This window comes from Triticum urartu, chromosome 5A, assembly GCF_056163025.1.
Source record: "Triticum urartu cultivar PI428250 chromosome 5A, HENAU_Tu73, whole genome shotgun sequence".
NCBI lineage: Eukaryota > Viridiplantae > Streptophyta > Magnoliopsida > Poales > Poaceae > Triticum > Triticum urartu.
This window is the reverse complement of record NC_141877.1, coordinates 685,134,141-685,156,482: the sequence shown is the minus strand read 5'-3', so window position 1 is coordinate 685,156,482 and position 22,342 is coordinate 685,134,141. Positions and strand designations below refer to the sequence as shown.

The 22,342-nt window shown below is 45.8% G+C and overlaps 1 protein-coding gene across 1 annotated transcript; it reads right to left on the bottom strand.

Annotated features, from left to right (window-relative positions):
* Positions 1-3,881: 3,881 nt before the first annotated feature.
* Positions 3,882-7,108, bottom strand: LOC147974179 (G-type lectin S-receptor-like serine/threonine-protein kinase B120). The gene is made up of 7 exons (XM_087525198.1): positions 5,785-7,108; positions 5,472-5,573; positions 5,102-5,283; positions 4,812-5,022; positions 4,489-4,726; positions 4,252-4,402; positions 3,882-4,163 (listed from the first exon to the last, which is right to left on the bottom strand). Exons 1-7 carry the CDS (start codon positions 7,103-7,105, stop codon positions 3,906-3,908), a joined length of 2,463 nt encoding a protein of 820 aa, XP_087381324.1. The 5' UTR covers positions 7,106-7,108; the 3' UTR covers positions 3,882-3,905.
* Between the last annotated feature and the right edge of the window lie 15,234 nt (positions 7,109-22,342).

Here is a 22,342-nt window from a genome sequence, read left to right as displayed (position 1 = left end):
AGAGGGTACGGAGAAGAAACTACAGCAAGGTCCGTGATGAACAACGAAGAACGCCGATGAACTCGTAACCCTAAACAGATCTAAGGGCGCGGAAAGTAAGAACTTACAAATGCAGAGCTTCTGCGAAGGGTCAACGTGGTTCTCGGGACGAGCTCATGGTGATGCAGCGGCCGACGTTGAGAGGCGACGGTGGGCACTATGGCGACGGCGGAGCTCGAGAGGCAGAGAGGTGGCGAGAAGATGGAAGGCAGAAGAAGAAGAAGAAGAAGAAGAAGAAGAAGAAGAAGAAGAAAGAGGAAAGACCGGCAAAGCCTATTTATAAGGGGATAAGTGAACAGGCAGGCGCGAAAATTTAGGAAGACCAAAATAATGATTATCCAGCTAAAGGGACACCTCGATTCTTGGAAGATATTAAAAGATAAAGATCCGTTGAAGATGACGTCATGGCAGGCTTTCATGTTTTCAGAAGATGACATCATGGCGGGTTACAGAGTTTTTACAGACAGAGGAAGATGGATTTCGTCTAAGTGTTGAAGATTGACAAAGAACAAAGTTCAAGTCAACCTGGGGCCTATTGTTGGGGATATAGCTACCAGGTATGACCCGCCCAGGAGGGGCCGGGTCAACCCCAATGGCGGGTTACGAAAAGAAGCCCAATAATATTCAAGGTGATAGTTTATTGAGACTTATAGAAGGCCTAAGCCCAGAGGCAGCTTAAGCCCCAATATTGTGAACCGCCATATGTAAAGAAAGGCATATAAAACAAGTCACCGAGCCGGACACGTTTTATGAGCCGGCCGGGACTCTGTAGGCCGTCAGGCATCAACCCGTGTATATAAGGGGACGACCCGGCGGCGGCTTAGGACAAAAATCAACAGATCGATAGCCAAGCTAGCGGATTCGCTCCTTGGTCATCGAAACTAGCAATACAATATCAACTGGACTAGGTCTTACCTTCATCGTAAGGGGCCGAACCAGTATAAACCTCTCGTGTCCTTTGTCCCGATTAACCCCTTTAAGCTTTCTAGTTGCGATGGCCCTACGACTAAGTCCTTTCGCTAGGACATCCGCCGTGACAATTCCACGACAGGAATACAGGGGTGGGCGAAGGCATGGGAGGTTGACAGGTGGGACCCTGATTCATCTCAACACATTGTCAATATGGGAGGTTGGATTTTAACCAGACTGACAACCTAGGCCCACCGACCAGTTCTCCTTTTTTGTTTTGATTTTTTGGATTGGATAGCCGGTTTTGTTGTTAGAACGCGCTAATTGGAGAATGTTCGAACAAGCCAATGCATGCAATTGGTCGGTCCTTTTACGACCCAACAATCAGTGCATATTACTGAAGTGCCTATTTTATTTAACTACTACACACAAGTTAACATTTTCGCCGCCAAAAAGTTACATGTTAACATTTACGTGGTGAAACAACTTGTGGTTGGATGGTTAGGGGGGGCGGTGGGATCCCTAGCGCACCAGAGTTCAAGTATTGGTACTCGCATTTATTACTGGATTTATTTCAGGATTTCCGGCGATGCACATTCAGTGGGACGAGACGTTCCCGTTGACTACGAGGCGACTATGGTGACTTCGTCAATCTTAAGATGATATGTCGGCTCAGTCTCTCGGAGGTGCTCATAAGGATATGGTGTGTGTGAGTTCATAGGGATGAGTGTATGCACATATATATATATATATGAACACATGCGTCTGTATTGTGTTCTAAAAAAACATTTATATAACAAACCTGGATCAGGTGTCTTTATATATGCGCTTGCGCAAGACGTTTGAATATCTTAAGATTATACTATATCACATTTTCTTTGGCTTTCATTGAACTGAGGGGAAACGAATTGAATTATATCACATAAAAATAAATACGGTAAATATGAAAGACAATATATAGCAAATTTTGCCCCTCAATGAGGAGAATAGAAGTCTTTAGTTTCTTATTATTTTATAATAATAAATACTATATAATAATTCAATTAACTAAAAGAATGTAAGGTTTCTGTTTCACTCTTTCTTTCGTCCAACCTCTCTATCTACGCCTCCCTCCCTCCTCCTTTTTTATTGTTTTTCATCCTATCTTATAGGTTTTCCTAAAATCGTTTCAACTGTCCCACCTCTTATTCAATTTACTAAAGCAAAATAATATTTTCGGGTAGCTTGTTCCACGTAGACTTTTTGGCAGGCGTCGCCCCTAGGGCGACTCGGGGGAGTCTAGAGTTTTCCCCTGCCGCCTCCCCCACCTCCCCCACCCCCTCGCCGCCACCAAAGACGACCGCCGGGAAAGCCCGCGCGGGCGTCGGGGAAGGTGGCGGCGGGGTCTTCGGCGCTTCTTCTTCGCGGAGGCCATCGGATCCAGGGGCGGCGGCCCCTGCTGGCGTGGCGTGCGGTGTGCCTGAGGGTTCGGCCGTGAGGACGGCGAGCCACAGGCGTGTCAGATCTGGAGGTATTGCCCCCTTCCCTTCCATGCATCCCTTCCCAGTTCCCGGTTCGGTTTGGATCTTGCCGGATCCACCTCTGATGTGTTCTGGTGGAGCAGATCGGTGTCCGGGGGAAACCTTGGCTGCCTTGGCTGGCCGGCAGCGGCGACGCCACTTTTTGGCGCCGCTTTCCTCCTTTGGGGCACTGTTGAGGGCACCATCTCTCCACTCCGACCCATGTCCGGGTGAAAGCCCAAGATCCGATGCGGATCGGGCGTCGACGGCGCCCCGTGCACCGTAACCTTCCTGGAGGCGACGCCAAGGATATTGGGATCGGATTGAAGGGTCTGCAGGTGAGGGGTGGGGGTGTGCTGCCTCCCTTTCGGTGGAGCGGTGTTTCGTTCTACATATTCTTGGCGGCGGCTCTTGGCGGCATGGAGTAGCGGAGGCTTGGCGTCAGATGTGTGGTGACGGACACGCGCAGGAGGTCGACGCTGTCTGGCGTCGTGATGGCGTCGGCGGCAGCGAGACCGGGCAAGGCCGATGCAACAGTACCGCTCTGAAGATGGATATGTGGCAGGTGGCTGTGGTGGCCTCATACCCGGCAGGCGTCCTGGTTGAGGAGCACGCCGGACTGGTGGGTGCCCATACCCGGCAGGCGTCCTGGTTGGGACCTCAGGTCTTAGATGTTAGGTTTGGCTGCGAGGTCTGTTTGGTATTAGGCCCAGACCATCAGCGTCCCTTCATCAGTTAGATAGGAGTAGCGACAGAGGTTGCGAATATGATGGCTTTGGTCTTACTGTTGTACGACTTTGTAAGGTCTTGTGTTAATAATTAATAAATTGGCCGTATGCATCGTCCAGATGCAGAGGCCGGGGGTATTCCTCCTTTTTTTTAAACGGCAATAATTTCTTATCAAATAAGCACTTAAAAATAAGACGTTAGGTAAATTATGGTGATTGTGTACAACAACTTGCTAATATTTTGACGCACCAATATAATAATATACCTGCAGTTACGGAGTACTCTACCATGAGACTTACATTAAAATCATGAGACATATTTTGGAATGGAGGTAGTACAATGTTTATGCTCCTATTGCAACGCATGAGCAATTATCTAATAAGTATAAGAAATCTCTTATTTAGTGAAAATGTAACACACACATAGTTTTATATGAATTTTAATAAAATACAATATATTGATACGTAATAGTTGTGCGAACTCCAACCATACATTTACTTAATATTCATTTTGGTTTTATCTATAACCAACTGTGTGCAATTGATACATCTAGAAGAGTTACCAAGTCTTGGAGCCAAAAAAGCCTCTCTATATGCTTTGCACGTTGGAACTATGGTACCAGTGAGTCGACCATTGGAAATACATGTAAATGACATGATCCTCGGAATCCATAGAAAACTGTTTCTATCTCCCCTTGCGAATTTCGAGGCTCGTGTTTTTTACGGGGCTTTATCCTAGTCCGTCACTTCCATAGATCTGGTATCCAAAGTATATGGGCTCTTTCAACTGCGGGAGCTTTATGGCTTTGTTATCTAGGATTTCTACCACCCAAGACATGAGGGGGCGAGCATTTGGGTTGTTCTGCACCGACAACAGTCCAATATGGATGCACCGTAGAACTTCATCGGCTTCATCAGGAGAGCAACCCTCGATGATAGAAGGGTCGACAAGATTCAACAACATCCCATCCCTCTGTAAGCTGCACGCCTGCATCGAATCAATAATGTAAGTAATCATATCAAATAGTACTAGGTAGCACCCATTCATATGAATTGAGCAACTTTTGAGCACTTACATGATCTATAAGGTTATGAGAGTGCGTGCTTGGGCTTGTAGTGCAGATCTTCAAGCCACTCACTATTTCCAGGAGTAATACACCAAAGCTGTACACATCAGACTTGACGGAGATGATTCCTTCCATTGCATATTCGGGCGACATGTATCCACTGCTTGCCGCATAAAAGTTAAACTTGACCAATTGAATTAAGCACAAAAACGAGAGTTAGCATGAATGAAAATTCTCACTACTCACAATGTTCCAACGACTCGATTGGTGTGTCCTTGCTTTTCATTGACACTAAATATCCTAGCTGTACCAAAATCAGATATTTTGGGGTCCATCTCAGCATCCAACAATATGTTGCTTGCCTTGAGATCTCTATGAATCATTGTCAATCTAGAGTCTTGGTGGAGATAAAGAAGGCCTCTGGCTACACCTGTGATTATCTTAAATCTTGTGGGCCAGTTGAGTAGTGACTTCCTTGTGTCATCTGCCAATGATAGAAATATACAAAGCATACTATCAATGAAGTGTGTTCCTTTCATAGAGACTTTGCAACAAGTGAGCAGACGTACTGAAAATGAAGGAATCCAAACTTCCGTTAGGTAGGTCTTCATAAATCAAAAGTTTTTCATCTTCATGAATGCTGCAAGCTAAAAGTTTGACCGTGTTCCTATGCTGCAACTTGGTGACCAGAACTATTTCATTCTTGAACTCCATTTCCCCTTGGACAGAACCTACACGAAGCCTTTTCACAGCAATGTCCTTACCATCTTCCAACTTGCCCTGAAACATGAGGTATTATTGAGTAAGAAAGGTTAGATCTTCCATTAATGATCCAATTATCAGTACAGGGGCTTCTTGCCTTATAAACATTGCCAAAACCTCCTTGGCCGAGAATGCTAGATTCAGAGAAATTATTTGTCGTGACAGCAATTGTTCGGAATCTCAAAATGGGAAACTCTGTGTTACTATCAACGAGTTCCTTACAAGTTCTTGAATATACTCGCATGATCCTTTGCCAGACACCTTTGCTAGCATGATTGCCTGTCAAGAATGTGTGTCTGTCCCATTAGTTTGTTGTGACTGGAGATGACATGTACTCCCTCCGTTCGGAATTACTTGTCTCAGAAATGGATGTATCTAGAACTAAAATACGTCTAGATACATCCATTTCTGCGACAAGTAATTCCGAACGAAGGGAGTAAATTAGAACGAAAATAATAATTTCCTACCTCTATTGACATAGGCCCAAATAAACACCACACATATGAAGATCAAGAAACTTGACACAAATGGTAATACCATTTTTATAGTTTTGACCTTTCTCAGGTTACCTGCACAGAATTAGTTTACGCAGAATCATCAACGTTTATCAATGCTAACCATCACATCCATAGAATAGTAATGACTCTTTCTCTAATGCAAGCATGAAAACATTTGGCCATTCTTTCTTCCAATTTCAATGCATAGATCCCTCCTTAAAAAAACTATCTACTGAAACATAAGCAACGATACATACAAGGAGGAGCAACGAAGGAAACATACCTTGTAATACGTAAGTCCGAACATAGAGGTTCTCCCCTCCTTGTGTGTTGTTCTCCATGTCGATCAAATCCCCCATCCATACCAGGCACCTTGTGTCATCTCCGTCGATATCCATGTTGCTCATACTGGAGTAAGCATATGCCACACATGAGCAATTGCTTTTGCATTCCTCAGTGCACTCATCAAAGCTTTTGTTCGGGACATGGAGGAACTTGTCAGGGACCTTCATGCCCGAAAAGGTCAAGAACCCGTCTCCAGGGGTACACCTTCGCACCTCCTTCCGGCGGCATCCCTGCAAGAAACGTCCGACGATCCATCCTTTATCGTCCCTTGACTCGAAACCATCCAAGCACTTGCACACTGGGATGATTTCTGTGTTGTCGCAGTAACCATAAGGACCACAGTAGCTATACGTATTGCACTCATGTTCAGGCTCTGCGTACAGGGCTCTCCATACCGACATGTTGCTTTCCCAGCTTAGGACAGTTACCTTACCTGAGTAGTCAATATTCATCCTAACCAACACGGCGGAGCCGGTTGGCATGCCGAACGAAATGTAAACCTCGTCGCCGGCATGATGCAACGCCATGTAGATGGTAGACTTGAACATATCCATGTAGTAGAAACGGAGGAGGTAGTTTATCCATACCGGGCTTCGCCGGTGTGGCCTCGAGCCATTCCAGATGAAGCTTTGCAGGAGGTTGTTGGGGTCTGCGCCGTAGGAGAACACGCCAGGTGCCGGGTCTTGCTGGCCTTTCCAAGCAATCAGTTGCTGCAGTGGATGCATGTTGTGGCTGAGCCTGAGATTCATGCCGGGCAGGAGGGTGTCGGTAGGCTGGTCGAAGCTTTGCCACAGTATGGCACCATCGGCCAACGACCGGAGGATGAAGTTTCCAGTGTTCTCCAGCATCGCTACCACCGAGATGGCGGTAGTCAATGATGAATTGATGATGTTGTTCGTTCTCCAAAGCACACGGCCATTGCTATCAGATAGCACTATGTCGGAGCTGCTGGTTACGGCAAGATTCACAGAGGAAAGGTTTGTGATGGGAGCGGCCCGGTTGGAGACCCATACCACGGTGCACTCAGGGATGTCGTTGTACCATATTCCGACGTAGTAGTGCTTCTTGGTGGAGTTTGATGATGATGGGGAGAAGAACCCGAGGGCGAAAACTTGGTCTTCCGAGACAAGAACACTACCAGGGGAGAGCGGCTTGCCAGGGACAAGTAGGTGGTCGGATGCACAGAGAGGCACCGAGCTGAATGGCCAAGAGAGAAACAAAAGGATGGCATAAACAGAGAGGGAATGCATCATTGGCATTCTTGGCCTTGTGCTTCTTGCAGGATAATGCATGGGAGTGGTGCCAGTGCATATATTGCAAGGGAAGTGTGTGGGGTATAAATAGAAGCAACCAGAGGGCGATCGAGGCGGCCTTGGATTTCGGTGTTTGGATCCAAGGAGTTAATGAAAGAGCTGTTCAAATTTTCCATATTAGTACTGCTACCAGCCTACTGTGAGGATTTTATATCTTATTATTTACTAGTTGATCAAAATATCAGCCTCTCCACATTTAGATAGTGAACATTTGTGCTTTCTATGGAACCTTTCGGTTAAGACCAAGGCGGCATATTCACCTTCTCTTCATCACCCACCTCGACACACATACATACTAAACTGAATTGCACAGAACCACCACATATGTCGCATCGTTTTGCAGAAAAGACGAGGTTTCAAAAACTTTTCAGGATGCCCTGCAAGAAAGTGTTAATTTTTTGCAAATCACATTGGTTGACGGTTTCCCTCGGCTAACACCGAAACTGACAGTTCAGGCCTGCCGGCAAGCAATAAAGGGCGGGCCTAGGATTTAAACAGTGTGTATTCAAAATCTGAAAGAATAATCTTTTTAAAAGCTTTAAAAAAAATTTATCCTGTATAACTAATTATTGCTTCATATCATACTGACTGTATAATTAATATATAAAAGATATGGCAAGTCTCATCACCGGCAAACTGCAACTTGTTTGACAACTAACTGCAACTTGTTTGACAACTAGAGACCAACTGATGCCTGCATGCATACATAAATTTAGCTCAGCTACTGTTCGGATGGCAAGGCAAACCCAGTTTTAACAGTCAGAAGATTAATGTATTAGATATTTACAATACATGAACACCTCAAATTATCGACCAGATCTTAAACAGGCGATCGGAATTGGGAAGGGAGGCGCTTGTTCATCTGGTGTGGTGCAGCCAAATCCTACATGGCGTTTAAGGCATCAGATAAGGAAAATCGGCAACAAGAACTATATCTCGCTTATATCAAGATGTAAGAATGTCTTTTTCTCAGACAGATGTAAGAAAGTCTCGCGTCGACCGTTTTGATCTCCCTTTGTTTAATGGGCTGGCTCGCTTTCTCCTTCGCTTGTTCACTTCTCTTTGCTTGTTTATTAGTTCACCTTTTTCCGTTTTATTTGTTTGTTCCAGGTTTTCTTTGTTTTTTCATTTGTCTTTGTTTTTAAACAATTATCTTTGTTTCTTTCAATGTTTCTTTTTTCTTTTTCTCGATTATTAATGGTTTCTTCCTTTCTTTCTTTGCTTTCTTCATTTTTTTTCTAAGTTTTCTTCGTTTCTCTTTGCTTCCTCCTCGGGTTTCACTTCTTCCATTGTTTATGCATTCCTTTTCTTCGATTTTTATTTTCCTTTTGGTATTTTCCTCTTTGATTCTTGTTTTTTACTGGGTTTCTTTGTTTCTTCATCGATTTTTATCGGGTTTTTTTACACATATCTACTTTTATCCAGTACACCATAAATATTTTAATGTACACAGTAACAATTTTGCAATACATTGAATTTTCCAAATACACGATGTACATTTTTTAATATATGGTTTGAACACTGTTTTAAATAAATGTAAAACATATTTTTAAATGCACGTTGAACATTTTTATTGTAATAAAACAAATAAAATACACGACATTTATTAAATAAATGGTTAAACTTTTTTCAAACATAGGTTTTCCATATCTAATTTTTTTCATACACATTTTTACGTTTTTTGTATACACTAGGAACTTATTTAAACATGTTTACCTTTTTCTAATACAGTATTAACATATTTTCAATATTATATTATTCAATGTCTACTTTTTTAATAAACATTATATACTGTATACATCACGATTTTTTTATACATTTTGAACATTTTTTAGGTACACATTTCACTATCTTCAAATACATGTTTAACATTTTTTTTCATATATCTGTTTTGATGTGTACGTCTTCCAAACACATTTTACACTTTTTACATCTATGAGGAACAGTTTTCATATACACATTTAACATTTTCCAAATACAGGATTAACTTTTTTTCATATATATGTTTTGATGTCCATTTTTCTCATACATATTTTACAATTTTTCATGTACATTAGATTTTTTTTCTCTAACCATGTTTAACATTTGTAAAATGCACAACTAACATTTTTCATTTTTATGTATAAAGTGTTTTTTGCCTAATACATACATTTAAAATATTTCTAAATATAAGGAAAAGTATAGTAAAATAAAACAAAAAATGAGTCCAAAAATATGAAAAAATGGAAGAAAAATGCGCTCCAGGACTGTAGTCCATGCAGAGCCGGCCCATGGTCGCGGTTGCTTGACGTGAGGCTTGCTGGAGTAGGTCTCATTCTAAGTGAGGGCAACGTTTTTTCAGATTCCTGAACTTTTTTCATATTCGCAAATATCTTTCAAACTCATGAAATTTTTCAAAACTTGTGAATTTTTTTTCAAACTCGTGAACTTTTTCTCAAATGCATGAACTTTTTTCAAATTCATGATTCTTTTTTTGAATTCATGATTATTTATATAGTCAATGGCTAACAGTTAGAGTTTAGAGGTGAACTAGTCAGTGGTCAATAATGAACTGGTCAATGGTCAAAGGTCGGCTGATCTTTTTTAGGCCAGGTCAATGGTCAATGGTCAAAGGACACTAGGGTTGTTGAGATATTAGTATACGGTAACCCGAATGTTGTTCAGAGTCCCGGATGAGATCCCGGACATCACGAGGAGTTCCGGAATGGTCCGGAGGTGAAGATTTATATATAGGAAGTCAAGTTTCGGCCATCTGGAACGTTTCGGGGGTAATTGGTATTGTACCGGGACCACCGGATGGGTCCCGGGGGTCCACCGGGTGGGGCCACCTATCCCGGAGGGCCCCATGGGCTGACGTGGGAGGGGAACCAGCCCCTAGTGGGCTGGTGCGCCCCCCATGGGCCTCCCCCTGCGCCTAGGGTTGGAAACCCTAGGGGTGGGGGCGCCCCACTTGGCTTGAATTGGGGGGCACTCCACCCCCCTTGGTCGCCGCCCCCCCTTGGAGATTGACTCTCCTCGGGCCGGCACCCTCCCTAGGAGTCCTATATATAGTGGGGGGAGGGCAGTCGCACCCTAGCCCCTGGCGCCTCCCTCTCCCTCCTGTGACACGCCTCCCTCTCCCTGAGCTTGGCGAAGCCCTGCCGAGATCACCGTTGCTTCCACCACCATGCCGTCGTGCTGCTGGATCTTCATCAGCCTCTCCTTCCCCCTTGCTGGATCAAGTTGGAGGAGACGTCTTCCCAACCGTACGTGTGTTGAACGCGGAGGTGCCGTCCGTTCGGCGCTAGGTCATCGGTGATTTGGATCACGACGAGTACGACTCCATCAACCCCGTTCTCTTGAACGCTTCCGCGCGCGATCTACAAGGGTATGTAGATGCACTCCCCTCTCCCTCGTTGCTAGATGACTCCATAGATTGATCTTGGTGATGCGTAGAAAATTTTAAAATTCTGCTACGTTACACAACAGGAGCAGGGTTTCTTTTTCCTTTCTGAAAGAGGCACGGCCTTGCCTCTCGCGAAAGCACAACCGTGCCTCGCGCGTAAGGAAAACCATGCCTCTTGCGGAAAGAAAGAAAACAAAATACACATTTTTTTTCGTTTCTGAGAGGCACTCCTGAAAGCACAACCGTGCCTCTCGAGGAAGCAAAACCGTGTCTCTCGCGGAAGGGAAAAAAATAAAAAACACGTGTTTTTCGTTTCCGAGAGGCATGGCCGTGCCTCTCGCGGACGATAAACTGTGCCTGTCGCGAAAGGAAAAAATAACAAAAAGCATGTTTTTTCGCTTTCGAGAGGCACGGGCCGTGCCTTCCGCAAAAGCACAACCGTGCCTCTTGCAGAAGGAAAGAAACAGACAACACGTTTTATTTCCTTTTCCGAGAGGCACGGCCGTGCATCTCGCGAAAGCACAACCGTGCCTTTCATGGAAGGAAAACCGTGCCTCTCGTGGAAGGAAAAAAGAATAGAAAACGTTTTTTTTTCGAGAGGCACGGCCGCGCCTCTCACAGAAGCAAAACCGCGCCTTTCGTGGAAGAAAAAAACGTGTTTTTTTCTCTTCAATAATTTTTGGGTCCAAGGTGGAAAACCAAAAAGTCAAAAAAACCTGGAAAACCCCGTTTAAAAAGCCGAAAACGCGTGTGAAAAAAAAAATCAAAGGGAGCACCCAGAGCGCGACACATGGCAGCGGCTGAGAGCAGGCCAAGTGATGTGCTCTCAGCCCACCTGCAAATGATTGTTGCAAGGCTCCCGAAGGAGCGCTCATCAACAAGTTGCTCCCGGTTGTTAGAAATGACGTAAATATTGTTAGCGATTACCCCTACTTCAGGCCAAGTAGCCGACAGAGGACGATTTTTTTCCTCAAAACATAATGTGCTTCTTTTTTGAAAAAAAAAAGAGAAAACTTAGGGCATCTTCAATGGGGAGGCGCTTATGCAAGCGCTTAGTGCAAAAAAATACGTTTAGCGCCCATGCTGGAGTCTCATTCTCCAACGCTAGCAGCAGCGTACAGCTGCTACTCCAACTAAAAAATTAACGTAAAGGTCCGCTAGCACCCGATGCCTACCTTTGCTCCGGCGCTAGCACAAATCAGGGAATCGGGCAGGATTTTGTTATAACGGCCAGGAATCAGATCCTGACGCCTGTGTTGGCGCCTGGCATTGTAAATGCCCTTAGGGCCTACGTGCTTGCTTTCGTCAAGTAGAAAGAGGTTGGTTGGATGGTTAGGACAGTAGTTTTCCCAGACCACCAAGGTTCAATTGCTGGATTTATTTTAGAATTTTCGGTGATGTACGTTCAATGAAAGAAGACATGGATTATAATTTTTTTGAGCTCTAATCTCACATATGCTCCGGTTGTTTATCCTCTGCATTTGTTTCTTTGGTGCCCTCGTCCTTAAACAACTTCATTTCTTCGTGTATGGACCATTGAGCTGCGGTGAGGTTCTTCTCTTGGTGATCTTGCACAGTGGGTTGGTCACGCTGAGTATCTCCCAAGGTGCCACAACATCTCTACCATTCTTTGCTCTAGGGTGAGCTGTTTCAATTTGCGACGGTCCGGCGCCCTTCGATCCAGGGCGAGGGGCAAGGGTCCCCTTCGGAATTGAAGAAGGAGGGTTTGATCATGGTGGTCTCCTTTTGGAGTAGATGAGGGCATGTTCATCTTCGCTAGGCGCGATTCCCTCTTGAAGCTCGCTTGCTGTCATGCTTTGGTGCTTCATTCGCTTCGAAGGGCGCCATCAACATTTAGCTAGTCCTCATGTAGATCTCTTGTGCTGTCTGTTGTGGTGTCTATAAGCTGTTTTTGTAGCACCTTGTATCTGCCGTTTTCAATTTCTTTGTTTCTCCTTTTCGTTGTATGGGGCTGATGTAATTCCTGGTCTGTTGATGGCTTCGTTAATTCAAAACCGAGCTTTTCTTGAACCTTTATTCCAAAAAAAAGAAAACCATGCACGTACGTACAGTACAGCACAGCTCCAGCTCCATCTCGATGGAGCACCGATGGATTAATTGGCCGCGATTGCACTAGCAGGCAGCGCTGCGTTGGTAATGGCGATCACTGTCGCCGCCAAATGAAAGCAAGCAATCGCGATCGCGCGCGGTCAGCAACCGTGCGTACTACGTCTACGTTGGACATGCATGCGTCGCGCGTAAATGGCCATCGCGATTTGCAGGTGGCACGCAGTTCAGAAGGCTCGCTGATCTTGCGGGAGATGCGGTACGATGGATCGACCGATCATACGCTGGGGCCATGCCGGATTGGGTAAACATGTTACACCTAGGTAAACCTACGTAGGCAACTTACGTAACCTTCCTAAATCCTCTCCTCCGCCCCCTGATTTCAGCCGTGTGGGGACCCGGGCGCTAATCCTGGCCTACTAATTTGGGCCACATTAGCACGTAGCACCAATTACGTAGGACTTGTACGTAGGTCTACGCTGGGGCCATGCAGGATTGGGTCGTTGGAGCCAAAGATTCATTTCATTTCATTGGGCGTCGCTGTACGTCAGTCAGCTGGGTCAATCGACCTTTTAACTGTCGGATCCGAAATCAACGGCCCGCACCTTCGTTCGACCTCCAACCTTTCTTCCTCCTGCCGCCGGCTACCACCGGCGCGACCGCCTCGCATCCCCGCTCTCCACCGAACCGTCCCACACCGCCGGTCTTGCCGCCGTCCCCGGCCATTCCTCTAGTGTCCAGCTTTCTCTTCCTCCGGCGAAACCCCGCCACCATCCCTGTCCTAAACCCTAAGATATATAACCGGGTTGCCCTCAGGCGAGCCCCTTCTTTCTCTTTCCTTCCCTCCGGTGAACTCTCAAAATCGATTGACCCAGGTTTGAAATTCAATCAACTGACATTTAGCTAATGTGCATTTCATTTTCCTTTCTCTACATCTGACTGCACTCGTCTCGTACGAACCTGCTGTGTGGTGGCCGGCCGGCGCCCAACCTCGTCGATCGTCGGCCTCGCTGCCAGTCCTAGCAGGCGCCTGACCTGCTCCATCCATCCATGGATCCTCCGTAGCCTCTCTGCGCGTCACCTTGTTACCGAGTGCGTGCATGCGATGTGTGCCGTCCCACGTCGTGGTTGGCTTGTCTTTGCATGCATGCCAATGCCATGCACGCAGTGGTGCCGTGTACGCTCGTTCATGCAACGCCTTCCCTTTCTCCTCTTCTCCACACCACACGTAGGACGCAACTGCCATTTTTACTACTAGTAGCAAGTACCACTGCCTGGAGCGACGCGGCAGGGCTCACCTCACTGCAGTATGCCCACGGCAAAATTAGGGGCTGTTTGGTTCTAGGCTTAGGAGTATCATATTGTGACGCCCGGATAATTAAGCTACAGTAATTTCCTGTTAATGATGTCACGTCATCACAGTTACTGTTGTTGATCTCGCGTTAGTTCAAACCGATTCAAATTCAAAATTTGAATTAAAGGCAAACATCAAAGTTTTCAAACATTAAAACTAAAATGTTTGGTTTGTGCCAAATAAAGCATAGTTAATCATGGTGGTGAAACCCCACTTTTATAAAGTGTTTAAAACTCTAATGTGAAGAAAACAGTAACAAAATCAATTATTTAAAAGCTTTTAAAATATTAAGCCATCACAAACTATTTTGTTTCAGGTGCCAAGCTAACTGTGGTAGTGGCATAATTATTAATGCTCATTTAGGCACAACTTTTTTTATTCTATAAAAGCCAATATTTAATAAAATAGAAAAGCGAATTAAATAAAAAGAAAAGGCAAAACTGTGAACAAAAAAAACAAAAGGCAAACTCCCTCACCCTGGGCCATTTGGCCCAACTGGGCACCCAGCTGGTCGGCCCACCTGTTGGGCTATACCCCCCTCACCCCGCTGCGTGACCTAACCTAGTCCCCCACTTTTCCCCTCAACACGATCCACCAACCCATCCTCTGCCCCCCGATTGGATCGGGGGGATTGACCCCGAAGCCACCAACCGGGACCACGTCGCCGGAGCCGCCACCGCCGCCCTCCACCTCTACCTCCCCGTCCTCGACCGCCTCGGACCGCTTCTACCTCGACTCCATCCCCCAAACGGATCTAGATCGCGCCCCTGGCGCCCCGACGCCGTCGCCGCCTCGTTCCGCCACTCCTATGCCGGGGCCGCCCACCATCGATGTCGCCTCCTCGAGCACACTGCCGTTCCCCTACACCGCAAGTGAGGCCCGGCCTCTCTTCCTCTCTCCCCCCTATCGCCCGAGCTCGCTGGAGTTGTAACCCCCCACCGTTGCCTGCACTCCCTCGCACCACTGCGCGCGCCCCGGCGCCCCTGAACGCGCCCACGGTCGCCCCCTCCCCCCCCCCCCCCCCCGCTACCCGTATCCCTCGCTCATCCCGCCCGTGTTCGCGCTGCTGCTGCCTCCCTCCTACGCCTGCGCTCTGCTCCTGCGCCGCGCCGGATGACTCGCGCTCAGCCGCTGCTGCTCACCCCAGGCGCCGCCCCGCCTCTGCCCCGCTGCCTGAGGCCGCGGCCACCTCTTCCCCTGCACTCGCCTGCGCGGCCCCTATTGTTGCCTCGCCAACGCCACCCCCCCCCGTGTCGCCGCTGACCTTGGCCGCCTCCGGCGCCCACGCCGCACCTGTGCCTAGCCATGCCCGCGCGGCTTCCGCCCTGGTCGGGCGCCCGCGAGCCCCAGCGCCCGTTAAACAAACGCCCCGTTTGGCCCCCTGGGGCCAATGACAAGGAGGCCCACCCAGAACGAATAAAAAAAGGGATACAAAATTAATAAAAATAAATAATTAAATTAATTAATTAAGTTAATTAATTTAAATAATCCTAATTAACTAATCTAATTAACTAGTTAGTTTAATGAAACAGTAATTAGATTAGTTAAACCCTAATTAGACTAAACAGTCAATGACGAACGGGACCCACATGTCAGGTTGACCAGGTCAACTGATGAGTCATGATCATGTCAGCAAACACTGTTTTGGATAATATTGATTTACATAATGAAATAAATCCAAAAATTGATTTAAATCTTTTAAAATTAATATAAAATAAACCGTAGCTCGGATGGAAAAACTTTGAACATGAATGTTGCTCAGAACGACAACACGAATCTGGATACGCAGCCCGTTCGTGCGCCACGCATCCCTAGCATAGCGAACACGTAAATTTCCCCCTCCGGTTCATCTGTCCAAAAACGTGAAACACCAGGGATATTTTCCCGGATGTTCCCCCCTTCGCCGGTATCACCTACTACCGCGTTAGGTCACCCCTAGCACCACGTATCCCTATGTTATGCTTTGTGTTGCTTTGATTGCTCTGTTATTTATTATGTTCCCCCTCCGTTACTTCTTTCTGGTAGACTCCGAAACTACTGCCGATGTTCGTGTGATCGACTACATTGAAGATGACCCCCTCCTTGCCAGAGGAACCAGGCAAGCCCCCCCTTTGATCACCATATATCGCCTGTTCTTCTCTCTACTGCTTGCATTAGAGTAGTGTAGCATGTTATTGCTTTCCGTTATCCTATCCTGATGCATAGCCTGTCCTTGCTACTACTATTGTTACCTTTATCTGCAATCCTAAATGCTTAGTATAGGATGCTAGTGTTCCATCAGTGGCCCTACACTCTTGTCCGTCTGCCATGCTATACTACTGGGCCGTGATCACTTCGGGAGGTGATCACAGGCATATGATATATACTTTATACTGTTACATTACTTATGGTACTATTCGGAGTTGGGGGCTGAAGGGGCAGGTGGCTCCATCCCGGTAGAGGTGGGCCTGGATTCCCGACGACCCTCGACTATTACTTTGTGGCGGAGCGACAGGGCAGGTTGAGACCACCTAGGAGTGAGGTGGGCCTGGCCCTGGTCGGCGTTCGCGGATACTTAACACGTTTAACGAGATCTTGGTATTTGATCTGAGTCTGGCTACTGGCCTATATGCACTAACCATCTACGCGGGGACAGTTATGGGCACTCGACGTCGTGGTATCAGTCGAAGCCTTCGTGACGTCAGCGACTGAGCGCCGCGCGCCGGATTGGACCGTAAGCCTGCTCTTGTATTAAGGGGGCTAGTTCTGCTTCCAGCCGCCCTCGCAACGTGCAGGTGTGCAATGGGCGATGGGCCCAGACCCCTGCGTCATAGGATTTAGACCGGCGTGCTGACCTCTCTGTTGTGCCTAGGTAGGGCTGCGACGTGTTGATCTTCCGAGGCCGGGCATGACCCAGGAAAGTGTGTCCGGCCAAATGGGATCGAGCGTGTTGGGTTATGTGGTGCACCCCTACAGGGAAGTTAATCTATTCGAATAGCCGTGATCTTCGGTAACAGGACAACTTGGAGTTGTACCTTGACCTTATGACAACTAGAACCGGATACTTAATAAAACACACCCTTCCAAGTGGCAGATACAACCGGTGGTCGCTCTCTCACAGGGCGACGAGGGGAGGATCATCGGTTAGGTTTATGCTATGCGATGCTACTTGGTGAGCTTACCATCTACTCTCTTCTCCATGTTGCAAGATGGAGGTGGCCAGAAGCGTAGTCCTCGACAGGATTAGCTATCCCCCTCTTATTCCGGCTTTCTGCAGTTCAGTCCACATATGATACCCTTATTCCATTTGATACCAATGCATACATATGTAGTGTAGCTCCTTGCTTGCGAGTACTTTGGATGAGTACTCACGGTTGCTTTGCTCCCCCTTTTTTTCCTTCCTATACTCGATTGCTGCGACCAGACGATGGAGCCCAGGAGCCAGACGCCACTGTCGATGACGACTACTACTACTCGGGAGGTGCCTAGTACTACGTGCAGCCCGCTGACGACGACCAGGAGTAGTTTAGGAGGATCCCAGGTAGGAGGCCTGCGCCTCTTTCGATCTGTATCCCAGTTTGTGCTAGCCTTCTTAAGGCAAACTTGTTTAACTTATGTCTGTACTCAGATATTGTTGCTTCCGCTGACTCATCTATGATCGAGCTCTTGTATTCGAGCCTTCGAGGCCCCTGGCTTGTAATATGATGCTTGTATGACTTATTTTATTTGTAGAGTTGTGTTGTGATATCTTTCCGTGAGTCCCTGATCTTGATCGTACACGTTTGCGTGTATGATTAGTGTACGGTCAAATTGGGGGCGTCACAAGTTGGTATCAGAGCCGACTGCCTGCAGGAATCCACCTTTCCAACTCCTTGGCCGAAGTCGAGTCTAGTCATTGAAAAACTTTTACTAACATGGCTGTGCGGCTTACGGGCCCACATCGCCATCTGGGTGGTATTAGGATCTTTTACTCCTCGATCCTTACTCTGGGACTCTGAACTCTCTTCTATTCGGGTTAAATGAATTTTGCTAAATCTAACATTAGGATATCGTTATCACTTTCTCCCGGAGAGCCCTTCATTACAGATGATCGACTTCTTCAAAAGAAGATTCTGATAATACTCTCCGATGTTCTCCCGAAACTTTGTGCCGTTGCTTTTGCAATTCCCTACCACCGAAAAATCCCTGTGGATAAATACTTACACCTGTCGTTCTTACTTTTATTCCCAGTTGGTCTTGTTATTACAAGATACCACGAAATACTCGTCGTTGTTTCGATAATCCTTTGAGCTTACTACCTTGCTGTTCTTTGTCACCTGAATACCCCTACGGATAATTCTCGCACTTATCGAGTATCCGCTCATCCCCCAGTTGTTCATGTGTTTCACAATGGTCATCGAAATACTATTCGATCCTCCAAAAATCCTTAGAAGCTTATTGCTCGGCAATACTTGTCTGCTTGCATGATGGATGCTTTCCATATGTCTGGCAATATTCGTTAGTATCCTTAGACACCGTCATTTTGATCCCTTTGATTCAACATGAGTGCGAATGCACGCAATCATCAGTTGATCCTTCTAAATTATCTTTCTGGCTCAAACGTCATTTTAAACATGAGCTGGTTCTCAACAAATCCAATTGCCGTCGCTTGTACCCCTAAGGCTATTCAACTTATCCATCCCTAATTAGAACATTGCTTCTGATCCCTTGATTTGAAAATCATAATTCCTTTGCATTTGAGATCTGGATTAGTCAGTTGTTTCCATAATCCAATGCATTTGCATTGTTACTTCCTCTGGTTGTGTGCCGATGCTCACGTCAGCTCTGCTATGGACCGGCAGATCCTTTAATGGATTTTATCCGACAGCGTCCTTCATATTCAATAACCTTGTGAGCCTTCCCTCGGATACATAATGCCTTTGGTAAATGGTATCATCTACTTTCTCAACCTTGCTCTACTTTCGAGCTTGTGATATTTACTCTTGATACTTGTGGTATATGTTTCTAAGAAGCCCCTATGGGTTGAACATATGCCTTCTCTAAACTGTGTGAACTCGAAAGTTTTCACGAGTCATACACTTCTAGTATTTTGCCAAATAAAATTTCAACACTACAACTTCTTCGAAAGTGAGAAGTGAATGAAAGGTTATGCATTGGAGAAGTGGGAGTCGACCTTGAACTTTGTGTTCATGCCCATGGACACGATGTAGATCTTATCATTAAAGCTTCTCTTAAATTAAATTATTCCTTTGGTATAAGTTCATCTTATATCCGGGATCTGGCCTTTTGCAATCGTGGTTCCGACCATGTTCTCCTTTAAATACCATTTCGCGTGCAAGTTTAAGCGCTTGTCTTCTGTAGACCAATACCCCAGTCCAACCTCTACTTTGATCTGTCATCGAGTATTACCCCCTTTGGTATCTCGAGATTATCACGGAACTGCATAACTTCTTATGAGTTCTTCTTCAAGTATTATTTGACTTTCGCTGCATCATCATTTGACTTGATGTCATCGCCGACCGATTACATCTTCATGAAATCTCTCGACAAATGTGTCGTGGTCATCAGCAACATCCTGAGCTCTTCCAAGATATATATCGAATTCATGATGAGAAAAACCATCCTTGCCCTTGATGATTTGTTTTATCATCTACCACTTTATTGCCTTCCGTTCGACACAAACTTGTTCGTGTTTTGTGTTATACCTTGAGTTCCTTGCTACCCAGCATTGTTCTTCTTTACCTTGGATATTACCACCTTTTATGTCAAGAATGTTGTGGTAATTTCACCACCTCTTATGCATTCTTGGTACAACTGACACTTCTTGCCATATCCGTTCATTCTTAGACTATTGATTATTGAATCACCATTCTGACATTGGTCGTGCAACCCAACCCATAATTCGGGCGCACCTTCAACCAATGTTTAATTGTGTATGTTTTCCTCGAGCATACATCATTATATCGTTTGATCTAACAAGTGTTACCTCCTTGTTCACATCATTGTGAAAATCCATCTTTTGTTAATCTCGATGAATAGTCGCTGAGTCCATCAGCCACCTCCTCATCCTCTCCTTGGCTTAATGGTGAACTCATGATTCAGAACTTGCTTCCATAGTTCATTTCCCAAGAATCCTGCAACTCCATCTCGTCAAATTGTGTTGCACCCCTTCCTGCTCAGGCATCATGAGTCTGAGGTATCCTGACACCAATCAGAACTGAATCTCGGCCAGATATGATGGTTGGGATATTTTCCAAAAGTCGTAACGTTGGATTTTGTATAACCCAGTAAGGTGATGTCATGCCTAGCGCACCTGGCCGGAGGTCCTACTGTTATAGCTTCCTTTTTAGCAAGGTTAACCATTCTTCCATGAGGAAATTGTAAGACTTATTCTATAAGTTGTTCCTAATGAATCCTTTGTGTATTCAAACTCTAATCTTTACCCCATGACTGTGTCAGTGCTATCTCGAAGCATGTCTTCAGTACTCCGATTTTCAACATGAACATTTGAAGCCCAATGTTAAATGTTTCCCGCTCAATTATCCAAACACCGCTGTATGGGTAATGTCATGAAAATTCTCGCCCGTACCTAAAGAGTTTTCTACATTATATATTGTCACGGATATCATGCTCTGCTTGTCCTTGGGAAGGATATACCCTTGAAATATGTGTTTAAACACATTTTCCTTTCCATTGTTCTGTTTAATCTGATAACCATATTTTCCTCTCCGTCGTTTGGTTTAACCTTTGATGTGATCTATATGATCTAAGCAATAATAAATCACTGCTTATGTAAACACCTCGGTGTACAACTCTGTCAGTGAGACCCTGTTTCTACTGTTGATGACTTCCGGTAACCGCCGATGGACGAGAACTTTGCCTATTGGTCCGCCTCGTTCAACGAGCAGGAAAATGGTTCTCTTCATCCCTCGCCCTTGGTACCGATGTTGTTGCCGACATAATCGACAGGCTACCCTCTGACATGCCTTGCTATCATGACCATGCAAGATGTCACCGCTCATCCTACTTTTAACCCACATGGTGGGCCCATAACCCACAGTTCCACAGGATCGAAACCTGACTCTCCTGTACACCCACTGTTCCCAAAGTTATTCCTCCCGCGTGGACTCGTATGTAATTCATGAGCCACCTTCCGAGAGATCGTCAATTCTAGTATCAAACACAACACTAATTCTCGTTGCTCTGAACCCCTTTCACGCACTATTTCAGGCAACAACGATTGTCTATCTGCTTGAGACTGCTTATGGTACCTTCTTACTTTGCTCTCGATGTGTTTCATTTGTTCAACTCGAGAGATACTCATGTGTTCAATCTTGGGATACCCCCATATGATTTTCCCTTATAACATCCTATCGTTGTAGAGCTACCCCTTACCTATTCGTTAGTATGATGGAGTTCCGCGAGGAAAGGATGACAACTTCATCATGGTGCATTGGAATAAAGAATAGAAGACATCAACGAAAGGTTTTAATTTCTTCGAGAAGAGAAACCAAGGCCGGGAAGACTCGTTAGAATTTCGTAACCAGAACTTTCCCCCCTACACAACCTCTTAAATCTCGGGACGAGATTTCTTGTAGTGGAGGAGAATTGTGACGCCCGGATAATTAAGCTACAGTAATTCCCTGTTAACGATGCCACGTCACCACAGTTACTGTTGTTGATCTTGCGTTAGTTCAAACCGATTCAAATTCAAAATTTGAATTAAAGGCAAACATCAAAGTTTTCAAACACTAAAACTAAAATGTTCGGTTTGTGCCAAAGAAAGCATAGTTAATCATGGTGGTGAAACCCCACTTTTATAAAGTGTTTAAAACTCTAATGTGAACAAAGCAGAAACAAAACCAATTATTTAAAAGATTTTAAAATATTAAGCCATCACAAACTATTTTGTTTTAGGTGCTAAGCTAACTGTGGTAGTGGCATAATTATTAATGCTCTTTTAGGCACAAATTTTTTTATTCTATAAAAGCTAAAATTTAATAAAATAGAAAAGTGAATTAAATAAAAAGAAAAGGCAAAACTGTAAACAAAAAAGGCAAACTCCCTCACCCTGGGCCGTTTGCCCCAACTGGGCACCTAGCTGGTCGGCCCACCCGTTGGGCTATACCCCCTCACCCCGCTGCGTGACCTAACCCACTCCCCCATTTCTCCCCCCGTCACGATCCACCTCCCCCTCCTCTGCCCCCCGATTGGATCGGGGGGATTGACCCCGAAGCAACCGCCCGGGACCACGTCGCCGGAGCCGCCACCGCCACCCTCCACCTCTACCTCCCCGTCCTCGACCGCCTCGGACCGCTTCTACCTCGACTCCATCCCCCGAACGGATCTAGATCGCGCCCCTGGTGCCCCCGACACCGTCGCCGCCTCGTTCCGCCAC